This window comes from Myotis daubentonii, chromosome 9 (genome assembly GCF_963259705.1).
Source record: "Myotis daubentonii chromosome 9, mMyoDau2.1, whole genome shotgun sequence".
Taxonomy (NCBI): domain Eukaryota; kingdom Metazoa; phylum Chordata; class Mammalia; order Chiroptera; family Vespertilionidae; genus Myotis; species Myotis daubentonii.
This window is the reverse complement of record NC_081848.1, coordinates 78,160,124-78,179,599: the sequence shown is the minus strand read 5'-3', so window position 1 is coordinate 78,179,599 and position 19,476 is coordinate 78,160,124. Positions and strand designations below refer to the sequence as shown.

Below are 19,476 nucleotides of genomic sequence, written 5' to 3'. Positions count from 1 at the left end.
GTCGGCAAACTGCGGCTCGCAAGCCACATGCGGCTCTTTGGCCCCTTGAGTGTGGCTCTTCCACAAAATACCACGTGCGGGCGCACACGTACAGTGCGATTGAAACTTCGTGGCCTATGCGCAGAAGTTGCTATTTTGTGGAGGAGCCACACTCAAGGGGCCAAAGAGCCTCATGTGGCTCGCAAGCCGTAGTTTGCCGACCACTGGCCTAGACTAATGAAGAGTCGCCCTTTGGAGCTGGGTGGAGCCCATGGTCCTAAAAAGGACATAACCCTAAGAAGAGGGCAACCCAATCAAGGCTCTGCCACCCAGGTAGCAAGGAGGAAATGGCTCCCTAGTGGGCAGCCCACAGGTCTGCAACAGGTGGTGGCCCCATTGACCTCTCTAAGGAAGGAATGGTAAAATGATCCTGATTTTATTCTCATGGGAACCAAACTATTCTAAGACAAGAATCCTGCTTACTCAGCTGCCATCAGGTTAAAGAGATAAAGCCCCCTTGACAGTGTTGACCCAGTGGCTCCCACCACAACCTTCTAGCAAGCCTACAGGTGCATGGGACAGAGAATTTCCTGCTGGTACTGAGAGGCACATGGCTTGTGCCCATTCTGATTACAGATTAATGTCAGAACCAAAACAGTGATGCTTGGCTTCAGTATCTGTCTGTGTAATAAACTGACAGTGTCCCTCTGTCTGGAGAATACTCACTCTCATGGATAAGAAATACCACTCCATTGGAGATTTTGCTAGGGCTTTGTAAAGGTCCTTTTCGAAAAACTGAAAATCTTCTAATTCCTTGTGAAAAAATATAGCACTTTTACAAAGAGAAAGAGGTCAGGAATCTATTTGTCCTGAACACCTGACTGTAAGTCCTCCCTGCAATTCTGTGAAATACACCCTTGATGCTCATGAGTCCCTTCACTGCCGCTCACCACTCACTCACTTGACTTGGGTTGGCTGTCTCTCTTTGATTCATGCCAGGTCCACAAGTGCTGAAAGCTCAGGTCTCCATCCTGGTTTTCTCAGAAGAGCCAGAGGTGGTAATGGGCACGCCCTGGAGCCTTCTGATTCTCCTCCGTCTCCAGGAAGCCCTCCCCATTGAGCATATCCTCTTCCCACAGCAGGCCTTCCTTCCACCTGAAATATGAAAAGCAAGGCTCAGATTCCTCAGCGATCAACCCACACGGTCCACATTGTGAAACTTCTTCTCTGACGCTGCTTCTGAGAGAGGCTGTGTGTGTTCTGTCTCCAGCAACAGAAACAGGTTTCTTCTGGAACAGTTGAAAGCTCAGTGTCCGTTGCTGTGCCTGTTTGAGATCCAGGCCCCCACCTATCAGTGGGATCTGGCTCCACCGAGAATCCATTGTCCCTTGGGCCTGGGCAGAGTGGACTGGGACTGTGTTAGTAAGAAGACAGGTTTGAGGGATCTGGGGTTGGAGTTCGTAGGGCAGCCACCCTGGTTCCCTGTGCCGAGTCACACTGCAGAGGATATCTTTCTCCAGTGAACCTCTGCTCTCCAGAAAAGGCTCCCCTGGTGAGCGCAGCAGTGGTGGCAGGGGCACCTCCGCAGCAGCGCTAAGGATGTCTGACTGCAGACTTAGGGGAGTGGGCCTAAGCCATTAGTTGGACATCCCCCAAGGGCTCCTGGACTGTAAGACGGCGCAGGCTGGGCTGAGGGACCTCCATGCATCGGGCCTCTAGTATGTATGTGTGTGTGTGTGTATATATATATATATATATATATATATATATATATTTTTTTTAAACTAAATGTAAAGAGATACAACCAAATGCTATCCTTGAATTTGATTGGATCCTACATTGAAAAAGCTTTAAAATTTCCAAATATTTTGCTAATAATTAGGGGAAATTGAATTATGACCTCTGTGTTACATGCTATTATTGACTTAATGTTGAAGTTCTTCAAGTTAATACTGGTTATATAGGACAATATTCTATTCCTAGGAGATACAACTGAAGGAATTAAGGATGTAGTGTTGTGATGTCTGCAAGTTATTTTCAAGTGGTTTAGTAAAAAAAAATAATGTGTGTGTGTGTAGTAAAAGATAACAAAATGTTAACAATTGTTCAATCTTAGGTGACAGGTGTGTGGGTTATTCACTATACTATTTTAATTTTTTCTGTGGGCTTAAAATATTCAAAAAAAAAATCAAGGGAAGAAAACATCTTTTTCTGAATGACTCAAAATGTAATTTCAAGCTTTTGGGAAATAATATTAATGATCGATTTATTTGAATGATCTGATATTACATAGAATGTTAAAATTAGAGGGACCTTGGAGATTATCTTGTTTAGTCCCTTATTCATACAGATGAGGAGATTAGTCTGACAGTAACTGAATCACTTCTTGAAATCACACTGTAAGCCAGTAGTAGAGCTTGGATAGTGAATTCAGCTCTCCTGTTTTCCGGGATATTGCTCTTCCCACTGTACCATGTTTTACCACTCTCAGTAAAAGGACTTTGTAGGAGGTAAAAGTTGAATTAAAGAAAATATTATGTGTCATTTTTCTTCCTTGTATATCTTCAATGTGCTTTCCCCATTTTGACATTTTCAGACTGTGCTTGATCTATTGGTCTATAGATCAGGAATTTATAGTCAAAGACTTCCGCTACTTTTGACAGTTGCTGTTTTAGAAACTTTTTTTCTAGAAATTTTTTGATCATATGGTTTGAGCATTGTGTTTTTGGTCACTTGTTTTTATTATTCTCTAGTTTAAGCTATGAAGAAGGACATCCCTCACTCTCTGAAACAAATCGCCTTCAGAGACAGACTTTTGCAGCTTCTCATCAACTTCCTGGATATCCTACCACACCTCAGCCAACCGGTAAAAATTCTCTTGTGAAATATAACAGAATCTGGATACATTTAGTGAATAAGGGGGAAAAATCAGTTTTCACATGTTGGGTTATGAATATGTGTGCAGTACATAACAGTGTCATGGGAAATTTTAAAATAAAAATGAGATTAAAAGCTTTGTCTTTTATTGATAAGGAATATAAACAACTAATTAGTTGGGAGATCTTTTTCATGCATCTTTATAGATTTTGAATGATAACTATACTATGCTTAGTCAAATTAATATTTGTTTGCTACTTCAAAATAAGACAGTTTAGAATTGTAGAATTTTGGCCTCAAATTTCAGAGAGTCCTTTTAAAAATATCAGAAATATAATTTTATATTAATAATATCTTTACTTCGGGATATATTTTATCTTCAAATGTAGGTCTTTCTGGAATATTTGATACTGGTGTGAACAGTGCCAGCACTAACACTAAGGAATCTTCAGTAATGAACTTTCTCTCTTCTGTTGAATCTCAAACAGCTCAGGCTGCTTCTTCAGGAACTACTCTTTTACCACAATTCAGGGCTCCATCCTGGCAGACAGGTGATTCTTTGTTTTCAGAATTTTTAAGTCTTGTAAAAATATACTTTGAATGGGCCTTATCATTATGGTAGTGTGGCTGAGAGTGAAGTTAATTATTGATTTTCCAGTGAACTTTAAAACCTGAAATTTTTCACAATTTTAAGGTGGACAAAATAAATTTTACTAGCAGAAATTCAGTTTTAGCACTCTGATAAAAACCAAATTGAAGAAAGAAGATAATTTTTTAAATTTATTAAAGATAAACCCTAGAAGTAAAGTTTTTATCTGGCAACTTAAATACAGTTGGCCCTTGAAAAATGGGTGTTAAGAGTGTATTGACCCCCTGCATAGTTGAAAATCCACATATAACTTCTTTTTAAGAGCAAAATTTACTTTTTTCCCTATTACAGTTGACATTCAATATTATTGTATATTAGTTTCAAGAGTACAACATAGTGATTAGACATTTTTATAATTTGCAAAGTGATCGCTTTAATAATTCTAGTGCTCACCTGGCATCATACGTAGTTATTACAGTATTCATTATATTTGCTGTGTTGCAAATAACTTTTTAAAAAATATATTTTTATTGACTTCAGACAGAAAGGGAGAGGGAAAGAGAGACTGAAACATTAATGATGAGAGAGAATCATCAATCAGGTGCCTCCTACATGTCCCCCACTGGGGATCAGCCCACCCAGGCATGTGCCCTGACTGGGAATTAAACCATGACTTCCTGGTTCATAGGTTGACGTTCAACCATTGAGCCATGTCGGCTGGGCATGCAAAAACTTTTGATTCCCCTAAAACCTAACTTCTAACAACTTACTGTGGACTGGAAGCCTTACCAATAAAGTAAGCAGTCGATTGCACATTTTATATGTTTATATGTATTATGTGCTATATTAAAAGAAAGTAAGCTAGAGAAAAGAAGATGTTATTAAGAAAAATCAGCCCTAACCAGTTTGGCTCAGTGGATAGAGCATCAGCCTGCGGACTCAAGGGTCCCAGGTTCGATTCCAGTCAGGGGCGTGTACCTTGGTTTCGGGCACATCCCCAGTGGGGAGTGTTCAGGAGGCAGCTGATCGATGTTTCTCTCTCATCGATATTTCTGGTTCTCTATCCTTCTCCCTTCCTCTGTGTAAAAAATCAATAAAATATATTTTTATAAAAATAAAAAGAAAAATCATAAGGAAGAGAAAATACATTTACAGTATTTATTTTTAAAAATCTTATGTAAGTGAACCCATGTAGTTCAAACCTGTGTATCTAAGGGCTAACTGTAGTTCTTGTCTACTTGAGAGGAGCAGAGATTAACTTTCTTTTTTAAATTTTAGCTTTTATTGTGAATATAAAATTATAAGATAATGAAAATATACCTTGTAATGATTTTATATACATTTACATTGTGAACGAATTCCCCCTCATTTAGTAAATTTACATTCATCACTTTATTTTTTACTTTTTGGTGAAAGATTAAATTCACATATGTCAGCAACTGCAGGCTGGGTAGCTTATATGATAGAATAAAATCATGGAACTGATTTCATCATTAAAGTTACATAAATTTATTCTTAATTAAATTGACTGAATCACTATTTAATAAAAATCATTATACAAGGCGGGGCAAAAGTAGGTATTATAGTTGTTTGTATGGAAAATAATACAATAATTAATAATAATACAAGAATAGACTTTCACATACAACTATAAACCTACTTTCGCCCCACTCTGTATTGTGTTTGTTTATATGAACTTGTAAATTTTATTTTCATTATTTTACTTTTCAACTGTTTCTCACCCCCAGTTATTTGTATGTTTTTATTTTTTACAGGATAACAGGAAGGTTAGTTTTTAAGGTTTTATTTTAAAGAATAAGAAACATCATAGCATATTTGAGAAAACATTTGTAAATGATAGCTATAGGAAACAATATTTTATTCTCATGCAAATTACAATAGAGCTTCTCAAAATGCCTCAGCAATTTCTGCTTCTAAGAAGATAATGTTTAGTGTAAAATATAACAGAATATTAAAAAACACAGTAGCTTCATCTTTTGCTTCCTGGAATAATTTTACATATTCAGTTAGACTTTCTATTCTAGTTCCTATGGTAATATTATTTTAACCAGTAATTATAAGTGTTATTTATTCTTTTAAGTGTAACTAGATATTTTCTGTCCTTGTAGTAGTAATACTTTTTTGACATTCAATGGAAAGAAGTAAGAGAAGAATGTTTTTGAAAGGACTAGAGAATCTGTTTTCCCCAATTTCTCCAAAGTGGAAAAAAATATTTTTAATGGAAACTCACTAAAAACCATGTAAACAATACAAGGGTATATAAAATGGAAAGTGATAGTTTCTAACAACAATCCCACTTTTTAGGGAAGATTTATCAGTTTGTATTTACCCTTTTTTTAAAAATATATTTTTTACTGATTTTTTACAGCGAGGAAGGGAGAGGGATAGAGAGTTAGAAACATCCATGAGAGAGAAACATTGATCAGCTGCCTCCTGCACACACCCTACTGGGGATGTGCCCGCAACCAAGGTACATGCCCTTGACCGGAATTGAACCTGGGACTCTTCAGTCCAGGTTCTAGCCACTGAGCCAAACTGGTCAAGGCAACCCTTTTTTTTTTTTTATGTCTTTGTATATCAAAACATATATCCACCTATCAATGTTTATAGCAATAATATTATTAGGGTATGCCATCATTATTTGATCAATCCCCTGTTGGTGGACATTTAGGTTGTTTCTACTCATTATGTATAATAACTGTAGTGAATATCTTGTACAAATTTTTTTGTGTCCACTTATTTCTATAGGATAAATTTCTAGAAGTGGAACTTTAGGATGACAAGGGCATACACTTTTTTTATTTTAGCTGTATATGGCTAAAATGCTGTCCTGAAATGTTAATAATTTCTTTTTTTAAAATATATTTTATTGATTTTTTAGAAGAAGGGAGAGGGATAGAGAGTTAGAAACATCGATGAGAGAGATCGATCAGCTGCCTCCTGCACGCCCCCCACTGGGGATGTACCCGCAACCAGGGTACATGCCCTTGACCGGAATCTAACCCTGGACCCTTGAGTCCGCAGACCGATGCTCTATCCACTGAGCCAAACTGGTTCGGCAACAATTTCTTCTTGACAGTACTTTATTAATTTCTGATTAGCCTTTTATGATAAACATGCATCTGTTGTTACTAGAAATCGTTCATAGGGCATCAAAACTTGAATTGCAAGAGATTTTTAAAGTGCATGTATTTTGATAAGAGAAACTTTGCAGTATTAACCTTACTGTAATTGTGAGATTTATTTATCATGTTAAATGTAGATAATTTAGTTTTAATTTTTAAAATATATTTGATTGATTTTTTTTACAGAGAGGAAGGGAGAGGGATAGAGAGTTAGAAACATCGATGAGAGAGAAACATCAATCAGCTGCCTCCTGGACACTCCCTACTGGGGATGTGCCCGCAACCAAGGTACATGCCCTTGACCGGAATCGATCCTGGGACCTTCAGTCCGCAGGCCGACGCTCTATCCACTGAGCCAAACTGGTCAGGGCTTAGTTTCAATTTTAATGTTAATGAATATTTTAGTTTGTCCATTGTTATTTTGCATTGGTTAAATTGATCACTAGAGATTGTGCATTTTTACAGGTGGTTTTTGTTAATCTTCAAGGTCATTTTTTTCATTGATTTTTAGAGATTGTGGAAAGGAGGGTGGGGGCGGGGGAGAGAGACATCGATTTGTTGTTCCACTTATTTATGCATTCATATGTTCCTACTTTATGTGCCCTAACTGGGGATCGAACCCACAACCTTGGCATATTGGGATGATGCTCTAACCAATTGAGCCACCTAGCCAGGACTCATTTTTACTGGTTTCTTAATTGGCCTTGTCTAACTGTTTATAATCACATTTATGTAACAATTATAGGTATGAGTTGCTGATAACTGTAATTTTGTTTTTGCTTTAAGAAAGCTAGCTATTTGAAAATGTAATTTTCAGAATCTTCTCAAAAAGTAGGACTGTTGTTAGAAACTATCACTTTCCATTTTATATACCCTTGTATTGTTTACATGCTTTTTTAGTGAGCAAATGTTACATAAGTATCTACTATGAAAACATATATATGTGTGTGTGTGTGTATTTGTGTGGTAATTGCATAAATATCTTCATGTCTTCTCTTCATAGGTATGCATTCCTCAGCAGCAGCTGAACTGTTCGTTACTGGACCTTTGCCAACCACTGGAACACTTTCACCTTCTGCCCTCTCTGCTTATCAGCATCCCACCACCTTCAACAATAGGAACTTTGCTACCACCTCACCTTTGGTGCTTCAGGATTCAAGTTTTAACACTACATCAAATGGAATTCTAAATCCTCATGACCCTTTGCTACAAATCAAAACTTCCCAGGGAACTGTTCCAACTGCTTTGGCATTTGAGCGCCTGGGCAGTTCTGTGTTATGTAACAGTGTACCACCTCAGTCCTCAACATATCGCTCAGCTCAAGAGTCTGCACCCCATCTTTTACAACCTCAGTTCAGTTTGTTGCCTTCAGCACTTGGGGGAACCCAGCAAATGCCTCAAGCCTACAGTACAACTCTCTTTACTAATTCTACTGCTTCCATTGAAAGAGCTCTTCGAGAATGTAGTGTTATTAAACACCATCAGCGGCCTTCAGGTACCCAGTCTATTCAGGCACAACTGACTGGTTCACAGCATTCCTTACATAGTTATCTATCAAATGCAAATGTAGTTAATTTTCAGGAAACAAGCAGGCAGTCATCTTTATCCTGTAGCCCAATTGGAGAGTCCACTCAGGTGAGCAATGGAGGACTGCAGCAGAAGACCTCCCAGGTATCAGTGGAACTTGCTCAATCTTATTCATCTGTAATTCCATCATCAGGGTATCCTCCTTCCACTATAATTGTAAAAAGCTCTTCTGCGAAGGAACCACTCACATCAACTCAGACTCCCAAACCTCAAAGTATAATTCCTCCTGTGCAAACACTAAGCTATTCCAAACCTTTACATAACCAGAGTTCTGTAATATCAGGCCAAGCACAAATTTATTCTACAGCACAACTACCAAGCCTTTTATCAGTTAGTCAGTCCCAAAATTATGGTTTAGTACAACCACATAATGTGCCATCTATTGTTCATTCACAGGTTTATAGATCCAGCAAAGTTGAAAAGTTGCCATCCTTATATAAAACACTGACTTTTTCTGGTTCACCTCAGACTATAACTTCTGAAAATCAGACACTTAATTATTCTTCTAATCAGCAAGAGGTGTTATCCTCAGTTACAAATGAGAATTACCCTGCTCAAACAAGAGATCTATCTTCAGTTAGCCAGTCTCAAAGTTACTCATCTGGTCATTCTCAGGGTTTATCACCAGCTAGCCAGACACAGGTTAATTATTCATCTCAATCACAAGTTTTGTCAGTTGTTAATCCTTCAGAAAGCTATGCTTCGGGGCAGTCCCTAACATTAACAGCTCCTTCTCTTTCTTATTCTTCCGCCTCTCGGGCTCAGAGTTTGCCAGAGTCTAGCACAACTCAGAATTATATTTCTATGCACTCTTCCCAAAATGCTCAAGCTCAAGGGTCATCATCTCCCCAGTCCCAAAAGTTTTTGCCTGCCATTCAGTCATCTTTTACGTCCTCTACTCATTGTCAGACATTAAAGAACAGCATACCTTCCCCTGATCCAAAGTCTTATGCTGAAAGGAAACTTGACTCAAATGTGTATACATCTTCAAAGCAAAAAGATGGTTTTCCAATGCAAGAGTTACAGGTCTTACAGCCACAAGTATCTCTTGAGTCATCGACCCAAAGGCTATCTGATGGGGAAATTAATGTTCAAGAATCAACTTATAAGGTGTCAAAGGCAGATGACAGATATTCTCAGAGCGTAATCAGAAGTAATTCCCATCTTGAAGATCACGTTGTTGGGATTGCTCTACAAAGTTCAAAAAAAGAAGAAAGTATGGTTGGTTCAGTGACACAACTTAACCAACAAATTGGCCAAGTCAATAGTGCAGCAGCCCTTGATATTAAGAAGGCAACTGATTTAATGCAAACTCCACAAATAACATTGAATGCTAAAGACCTAAACCAGCAGCACTCTCTTATACATAAGGTACATGATGCCAAGGTCCAGGAGCAGCATGATCAAATAATTAATGCATCATCTCAGATTCAAATTCCAAATCATACTTTAGAGCAGGGCCAGCAGGCATCTCTTCCTAATACACAGATCCTTTTAGATTCTACCTGTGATTTACAAATTCTTCAGCAGTCAATGCTGCAGGCAGGTTTAGGACAAGTAAAGGCGTCTTTACAAGTACATCATGTTCCAAGTCCTCAACAAATAGTGCATCCTTTTCTTCAAATGGATAGTCATATTATTCAGAGCAATGGTGATCATTCTCAGCAGCAACTCCATACTCAGAATTCTGAAATTATGAAAATGGACCTCTCTGAGTCTTCAAAACCTTTACAACAACATCTAACAACAAAGGGCCCTTTTAGTGAAACAAATCAGCATGATTCAAAGAATCATTTTGTTTCCCTTGGATCAATATGTTTTCCAGAGGCAATTCTTCTCAATGATGAAAGAAATATTTTATCAAATGTGGATGATATCTTAGCAGCTACAGCAGCAGCTTGTGGGGTTACACCTGATTTTTCCAAGTCAACTTCAAATGAAACCATCCCAACTGTTGAAGATGGTAATTCTAAATCTCATTTTCAGCAGTCATTAGATGTCGGGCATGTAAGTTCAGATTTTAACTCTATAACAGCTACAGGAGGAAAGCCACAGAATATAAATGATATTTCCTTAAATGGAAATCAAGTTACGGTAAACCTTTCACCAGTATCTACCCTTCAGTCAAAAATAACACTTGATCAACAGCACATTGAAACACCAGGTCAAAATAAAGCATCTAAACTAACTTCACCAGTGACTGGACCAAGTCATGAAGTCCAGGAGCAAAGGTCTGGCCCATTCAAGAAACAGCCTGCTACCAATCATGACTTTGAAGATGATTGTGAAGTTCCTGTTGATAGTTCATTAAATAACAGAAACCAAGAGTTCGTTTCCAGTAGTAGAAGTATAAGTGGAGAGAGCGCTACATCGGAGAGTGACTTCACCTTAGGGGGTGATGACAGTGGTGTGTCAGTGAATCTGACAAGGAGTGCACTTGCACTGTTGGCCATGGCCCAACCTGGGGAGGCAATCAGTGTCAAGATTGAAGAAGAAAACCAAGATTTACTGCATTTTAACCTTCAGAAGAAGAAAACTAAAGGGAAAGGGCAAACTAAAGAGGAAGAGAACAGTAATCTGAAACAGCTGAAAAGACCTATCCAAGGCAAACGCCAGAATTCAAGGGGAACAGATATATATTTGCCATATACTCCTCCTCCCTCAGAAGGCTGCCATGATGTTTATCAGCATCAAGAAAAAATGAGACAGAAGATCAAAGAAGTAGAGGAAAAACAGCCAGAAGTCAAAACAGGATTTATTGCCTCTTTCTTAGATTTTCTGAAATCTGGGCCCAAGCAACAGTTTTCCACTCTTGCTGTACGAATGCCTAACAGGACTAGACGACCAGGGACCCAGATCGTTCGTACATTTTGTCCCCCACCATTTCCAAAGACTTCATCTACAATACCCACACCTTTAGTGTCTGAAACGGGGGATAACAGTCCATCAGAAAAAGTTGATAAGGAACTTAAAAACTTAGAACATTTATCTTCATTCTCATCTGATGAAGAAGATTCTGGAGTATGCAGTCAGGATATTTATAAAAGCACCCCTACTACCTTAACTACTTTGGATACTACTTCTGATAAAAAAAAGGAAACAGGTAAAGTTTTAAAATTTAGATTTCATAATTATGGCTGTCCACTATTATTCTTCTGGCTGTAGGACTGGCTTTGAAGCTTTTTTCGCTTGAAGCAGGTCTGCAAATTAATTTTCAGGACAAAATGCACAGGTAGGTACCTTAAGGACTTTTTCCCCCCAGTGTTCCTTGACTGTAGGAATTTCTGGATTTCTGATGGAGTAGTTTTGTATTTTCCTTGACTTTTTTTTATCACATGCAACTTAACTTACATGGTATGCTATCCAGACTTGTCTAATCTGAGGCACCTTGAGGTGGGCTTATGAATATGAGGCGTTGTATTGAGGGCCCTGTTGTATAAACTGGCATATTTTTTTGGTATGCCAATTTTACCTGAAGAGTAACATTTTACTATTAAATGTGGCTATATTGTATGTAGCATGTACAGTTAATATAAGATAAAATTTTCAGCTGGCTCCAGACTATGTCCAAATCACTTTAAGGGAACATTTAGAAGAACTGTTTTAAGAAACACTATCTTATGTAAATAATTGACGAGTATAAATACTACTATTTTAAAGCATATACTAAGGAAAAAATATTTAAAATAATAAAATAGCTCCCACCTCTGTGCTAGGAACCTAGTAGCAATGGTGGGAGATATGCATTGTTACCTCCAATATACTGATAATATAACAGAGTAAATGAATTGCCCAGGTTCATGCAGCTAGTAGGTGGCAGAGCTGAATTCTGAACTCAAGTTTTCCTGGTTCTACCCTAGCTCTTTTGTATAAACAGTGGTGCTTCAAGTGTTAAACCTTGTTTTGTGGTGTTCTTAGCTTCTTTCCAGACTTGAGACTACTTTTAACTACTAAAGTGACATGAAACAAATGGTATCCCAAAAAATCTATTAGCATAGCTATCTGCTAGTATGTTTCTGAAGAATTCTTACTTGGTGCTTAATGGGAAGAAAGACAAATAATATGAAAAAATTCTTCTTTTCCATATGTTACTCTCTTGCCCTACTCTTTCCATGTTCCCTCTTCTGTGACAACTGAACTTCTCATTGTTCCTTGGACTGTGAGTCTTTGAACAGGTTTTCTTCTACCTCCTCTCCATTTTTAGCCCAGCAGACACTTAGTTATCTTTGAAGACCATTCTCAAAGTCACATTGTGGAAGTTACTGCAGGCAGAATAAGTGCTCCTGTCTTCTAAATTCCCACAGCCCTTAATTCTGAAGGGCAGGCATTGTGATGAGATCTAATAAATCCACCTTTTCCTTTATGATCTATGCTTTTTGTCTAGCCCATGGTTACAAAAATTTTCTCCTGTTTTCTTCTAGAAGTTGGAAAGTTTTGCATTTTACATTTAGGAGTATGGTGTCTTTTGATTATATTTTTGTGTAAGATATGAAATATAGGTTGAAGTTAATTTTTTTTTACATATAGAAGTCCAGTGTTTCCAGTACCACTTGTTGAAAAGACAATCCTTTCTCCATTGGTTGTTTTTGCACTTTTGTCAAAATCAATTGGTCATATTTATATGAATCTATTTCTGGACTCAATTCTGTTACATTGACCTATGTGTTTATGGTTTTACCAATACCACACTATTTTAATTCTTGTAGCTTTATGGTAAGGCAGTGTGAGTCCTCCAAACTTGCCTTTTACAAAATTGTTTTGATTATTTTAGTTCCTTTCCTTTTCCACATACATTTTCAAATCAACTGTTGGCATCTACAAAAACTCCTGCCGGGGTTTTGATTTTGATTTCCTTGAATCTATAGCATTTTGAGAAAAACAGCTGTTAACAATTTTTTGAGTTTTAACAATTTATGAACATTTTTACATTTCACTAGTCTTTTTTTATAGTTTTTGGCCTATAGATCCTATACATGCTTTGTTAGATTTATTCTGGGATGTTTTTGTGGTGCTATTTATTATAAACTATACTTTTAAAAGCTTTCAAATTCCAATTATTCTTGGTTGATCATAAAAATACAGTTGCCTTTTATATGTTAACTAGAGGTCCGGTGCATGAAATTCGTGCATGGGGGAGGAGGGGGTCTCTCAGCCCGGCATGTGCCCTTTCGCAATCTGGGACCCCTCAGGTAGGGTCCCTAGGCCTGGCCGGCGATCAGGGCCTATTGGGGTTTTCCTTCCCCTGGTTGCCCACCCCCACTATTGCCACTGCTTGCCATCTGTATGGCACTGCCCTTCCCCGCCACTGGTCACCTCCCTCTGCGGGTGACAGGTGTGGAGTGCGATTGCTTGGCTGGCCTGGGTCTCCCTCTGCAGGGTGATCGCTGGCTGGCCCCACACACCCACCACAGTGTCTGCGGGCCAATCGTGGCTGGCTTGGCACCAAAGCATGTCATAGCCTGGTCATCCGGATGGTCGTTCTGCTGTTCGGTCGTTGGTTGATTTGCATATTACACTTTTATTATTATAGATTTTAAATTCTGCAAATATGCACAACTCATTTATTCTAGGATATTTTTATTCCGTATGATTTTTTATGTAGAAAATGATGGCATCTGCAAATAGAGATAATTTATTTTTCCTTTTCTAATCTTATGCCCTTTTTATCCCTGTCTTAATACACATGCTAGGATTTCTTATACAATGTTTAATGAGAGTGATGTGTTGGACATCATGATCATGTTCTTAATCTTTGGCAGAAAGGACTCAATCTTGCCATTAAGTATGATGTTAACCGTATGTGTTTTGTAGATGTCTTTTATCACATTAAAGAAGTTCCATACATTTCTTAGATTGCTGACAGTTTTTACAATGAATGGAGGTTGAATTTTGTCAAATGCTTTTTTATCTGTTGAAATGATCGTGCAATTTTCTTGTTTTAAAATTCTTTTAAAAAACTTTTATTGATTGATTTTAGAGCAGGGGTGGGCAAACTTTTTGACTCAAGGGCCACAATGGGTTCTTAAACTGGACCGGAGGGCCGGAACAAAAGCATGGATGGAGTGTTTGTGTGAACTAATATAAATTCAAAGTAAACATCATTACATAAAAGGGTACGGTCTTTTTTTTTTTTTTTTTAGTTTTATTCATTTCAAACGGGCCGGATCCAGCCCGCAGGCCGTAGTTTGCCCGCGACTGTTTTAGAGAGAGAAACATCGATTTGTTGTTTCACTAATATATGCATTCATTGGTTGATACTTACATATGCCCTGACCAGCAATCAAACCTGCAATCTTGGAGTATTAGGACCATCCTCTAAACCAGCGATCGCCAACCAATAGTCCGCGAACCACTGATGGTCCGTGAGGTCTGAAAGGTTGGCGACCGCTGGTTTAGGGAAACCTTTGGAGCGGCAGTCACCAACCGGTGGTTTGTGGACCAGTGGTGGTCCATGAGGTTTGAAAGGTTGGCAACTGCTGCTCTAAACAACTGAGCTACCAGGCCAGGTCTTCATGCAGTTTTCCCCTTTTTTTATACATGAATGGATTCGACTTTCTAATTTTTTTTTGCATCTCTGTTTGCAATCGATATTAGTATATACAGTGGGGCCTTGACTTACGAGTATCCTGACTAACAAGTTTTTCAAGATACGAGCCGTCTCTTGGCCGATTTTTTGCTTTGAGTTGCGAGCTAAAATTCGGGTTACGAGCCAGCTTCAGATACCCCACCGCTAGTTGGCGCAGCGAACATCACAGTGAACGCCACAACATCAGCCCAGCATCATGTGTCTCACTCATTCACTTTACGCGGTTAGCTCTTAGTTGAAGCATCAGTGTTGTGCTCGCATTTGTGCTTGCAGTTATTTTGCAAAACTTGGTTTTTTCAGCCATGGATCTGAAGAAAGTAAGTGCGAAGGACAGTGCTGAGAAGCAGAAGCGGATGATGTGCATTGAATTAAAGAAAGAAATTATCGAAAAACATGACCAAGGTGTGCCTGTAATCGACTTGGCGAAGCGGTACGAGCGCAGCACTTCTATGATCTGCACCATCCTGAAGCAGAAGGAGCCGATACAGGCTACAACTCCAGCCAAGGGCGTTACAATAATTTCTGAACAGCGGACATCTATCCATGAAAATATGGAGAAGCTGCTGATGGTGTGGTTAACGGAGAAGCAGCTCACAGGAGATACCGTGACGAAGGCTATAATCTGCGAGAAGGCACGAGCTATTTACGCTGATTGGCTGCAGCAGACCCCAGGCACTTCAATGGACGAGGCATCGGGCGAGCCGTTTAAAGCCGGTCGGGGCTGGTTCGAAAATTTTAAAAAGAGGACCGGCATTCACTCCGTTGTCAGACATGGTGAGGCAGCGAGCGCGGATATAAAGGAAGGTGACATCAACGAGCTCATCGAGGAGCACTCCGAGGAACTGACAATGCAGGAGCTAAAGGAGCTACAGACGCAGCAGCACACGGAGGTTTTGTAGGAAATAGATGACACGGAGGAGGAGGAGGAGGTTATCTCTATAAGTGAGATGAAGGAAATGTTGGGAATGTGGGAGAAACTTTCAGACTTTATTCAAAAGAAACACCCAGAAAAAATTGCAACTGGGCGTGCGATGGAGCTATTTAATGACACTTGCCTAACTCATTTCAGAAATATTCTGAAAGGGAGGATGAAACAGATCTCATTGGACAGGTTTTTATCGAAAACTCCTGTAGATGAAAGTGATGAAAGCATGGCTGCCGGGGTCCAGCCCCAGCAGGTCCAGGGGTTCCCAAAGGTGTGGACGGAGTCGGCGAAGAAGGAATGACACGGAGACAGCGTTCAGTTGATCAGCAGCCTAGCCAGGATCTCTAGCCCGGATCTCCAGCCAAGTTCTGGTCTGGATCTCCAGAGAGGTTCTGCTTCGGATCTCCAGCAAGGTTCTGTAGCCATGTTCCCTCACTAGGTTCTTCAGCCAGGTTCTGTCCAGGTTCTCCAGCCAGGTTCAGTCACCAGGTTCTAGTCAGGTTCTCTTGCCAATTTCTGTAGTCAGGTTCAGTCCAGGATCTTTTGCCATGTTCTCTCCAGCGAAGTTCTTCTGTCTCTAGAGAACGTTCTGTGTAGGTTCTGTGCCTAGGTTCTGTCTCTCTTGGTTCTCTTCTAAGTTCTGTGTTCTAAGTTCTGTCTTGTTACATCTGTATTTATACCAGTTGATTCAATCCTATCAATCTCTATTACAAAGGTTAGGGCGTTTCTTATCTCCATTCCAGGGAGAAAAGATTATGTAGCTTAAGCATGATTGTTCGTAGTTAAAGTGATTAATTACCCACCTGGCACTTAGTTGAGGGGTTTTATTCCCTCCCTAACTTCAGGGGAAAATCCCTACCTGGGGAAACAACCTTTCTCAGAGAGGAGACCTTGGTTAAAACACATAGTGCCAAGAAGGTGAGCAAACATATTAAGAACAGTATGCCATATATGCCAGGTCCCTTGAAACAGCAAGCATGGACCGGCTCCCAGAACATGGCAAAAAGGGCAAAAATCAGCAAATAAGATTCAGTTATTCAGTTATTCAGTTCAGCCTTTCTCCTCCAACTCCATCAGCATCTTTAAGTCGTTTGATCTCCAAGGTAAATGCTGTATATTAAACTTAATAAAACAAGTTTATTGCACTACATTCTATTGTTCAGTATTGTGTTTTTATACAATATTCGTTATTTTAAAATACATTTTTCTTTTTTAAAAACAATTTAACAAAACAATTGCGGTGTTTTTTGGGTGTCTGGAACGGATTAATGGCATTTCAATTCATTGTAATGGTGAAAATTGATTTGACATACGAGTAATTTGAGTTACGAGCTCCGTCACGGAACGAATTAAACTCGTAAGTCAAGGCCCCACTGTAGTTTCCTTTTTGTAATTCATTTGTCTGGTTTTGATATCTGGTTATTGCTGACTTCATAAATGAATTGGGTAGTGTTCCCTTCTTTTGTATTCTCTGTAAAAGATTTGGTGGTAGTATTTCTTCCACAGATGTTTGGCTGAATTTGCTAGTGAAGCCATCTAGATCTGGAGTTTTCTTTTTTTTTTTTTTTTTTTAATATTTTTTTTATTGATTTTTTACAGAGAGGAAGGGAGAGAGATAGTTAGAAACATTGATGAGGGAGAAACATCGATCAGCTGCCTCCTGCACATCCCCCACTGGGGATATGCCCGCAACCGAGGTACATGCCCTTGACCGGAATCGAACCTGGGACCCCTCAGTCCACAGGCCGACGCTCTATCCACTGAGCCAAACCGGTTTCGGCAGATCTGGAGTTTTCTTCATCAGAAAGTTTTTAACTATGAATTCAGTTTACTTCTTTTTTTTTTAAAAAATATATTTTATTGATTTTTTACAGAGAGGAAGGGAGAGAGATAGAGAGCCAGAAACATCAATGAGAGAGAAACATCGATCAGCTGCCTCCTGCACATCTCCTACTGGGGATATGCCCGCAACCCAGGCACATGCCCCTGACCAGAATCGAACCCGGGACCTTTCAGTCCGCAGGCCGACGCTCTATCCACTGAGCCAAACCAGTTTCGGCCAGTTTACTTCTTTATTCCTTTTTTTTTTGTTAATCCTCACCCAAGGATATTTTCCATTCATTTTTAGAGAGAGTGGAAGGGAGGGGCATGGACAGAGAGAAACATCGATGTGAAAGAGACACATGGATTGGTTGCCTCCCACACACACCCAGACTAAGGGCAGGGGATCAAAGCCTGCAACTGAGGTATGTGCCCTTGACTGGAATCGAACCCAGGATCCTTCAGTCCGCAGTCCAACACTCTATCCACTGAGATAAACTGGCTAGGGCTCAGTTGATTTCTTATTGCTAAATCCTTTTTTAAAAAAAATTCTACCATACTCTACTTGGTCATGATGCATTTTTTTAACCCATTGTAAAATTTAAGTTGCTGGTATTTTATTTGGAACTAGAGACATGATGCATGAAATTTGTGCAAGAGTAGGCCTTCCTTCCCCCGGCTACCGGCACCTGCTTCCCTAAGGCACCTGGGGCCTGGGCTTCCCTCGCAGCCCTGGCTTCCTCTGGTCTAATTAGCATATTATGCTTTTATTATTATAGACTAGAGGCCCAGTGCACGAAATTCGTGCACTTGGGGGGGTTCCATTTGCCCGGCCTGCACCCTCTTGCAGTCCGAGAGCCCTCAGGGGACATCCGACTGACGGCTTAGGCCCGCTTTCTGTGGGGAGCGGGGCTAAACTGGCAGTCGGACATCCTTAGCGCTGCCGCGGAGGTGGGAGAGGCACCCGCCACCGCCGCTGCACTCACCAGCCTTGAGCCTGGCTTCTGGCAGAGTGGTGCTTCCCCTGTGGGTGCTCCCCATTTGTTGAGCATCTGCCCCCTGGTGGTCAGTGCATGTCATAGCAACCGGTCGTTCCATTGTTTGGTTGATTTGCATATTAGCCTTTTATTATATAGGATTTTAGACCTAGATTCATAAATGAGATTAGTTTGTACTGGTTTTCTTTTGTCTTATTCTTGTTTGTATTCAGGAATATTTTGAAGTTTATTACATATTATAGGGATTTGGTTAAACTTTCTAAGAATATGTCTGGGACTTTGCAGTTTTTTCCTGAGGTAGTTTGATCTATCTGGGTCAATTTAAGAAAGGTATATTTTCTAGTAAAAATCATCCCTTTTGCTTAATTTTAAAGTTTGTTGTTACAAAATTGTACATAGTATTCCCTTATACATTAAAAAAAAACTTTTTATTGATTTAAGAGAGGAAGGAAGAGTGAGAGAGAGAGATAGAAACATCAGTGATGAGAGAATCATTGATTGGCAGCCCCCTACACACCCCACACAGGGATCAAACCTGCAACCCGAGCATGTGCCCTGACCAGGAATCGAACTTTGACCTTCTCGTTCTTAGGTCAGTGCTTATACATTTTTTTTTATTATTGATTTTTAGAGAGAGATAGAAACATCTATTTGTTGTTCCACTTGTTTATGCATTCATTGATTGCTTCTTTTTTTTTTAATGTATTTTATTGATTTTTTACAGAGAGGAAGGGAGAGAGATAGAGAGTTAGAAACATCGATGAGAGAGAAACATCCATCAGCTGCCTCCTGCACATCTCCTACTGGGGATGTGCCCGCAACCCAGGTACATGCCCTTGACCGGAATCGAACCTAGGACCTTTCAGTCTGCAAGCCGACGCTCTATCCACTGAGCCAAACCGGTTTCGGCTCATTGATTGCTTCTTATATGTGCTCTGACTGGGGATCAAACCCACAACTTGGTGTAT

General features: G+C 39.6%; 1 protein-coding gene across 10 annotated transcripts in view; it reads left to right on the top strand.

Moving 5' to 3' along the window:
* Positions 1–19,476, top strand: part of QSER1 (glutamine and serine rich 1) — a 59,032-nt gene that overhangs the window by 9,901 nt on the left and 29,655 nt on the right. For 5 of the 10 annotated variants that reach the window (XM_059709748.1, XM_059709749.1, XM_059709743.1 and 2 more), the window contains 3 exons: positions 2,733–2,845; positions 3,246–3,407; positions 7,595–11,281. In XM_059709748.1, the coding sequence (XP_059565731.1) occupies positions 2,733–2,845; positions 3,246–3,407; positions 7,595–11,281 (3,962 nt within the window). Of the gene's footprint in view, positions 1–2,732; positions 2,846–3,245; positions 3,408–4,135; positions 4,242–7,594; positions 11,282–15,064; positions 15,915–19,476 lie in introns of those variants that run through there. The other 5 variants (XM_059709753.1, XM_059709744.1, XM_059709747.1 and 2 more) reach the window with 5 other exon arrangements.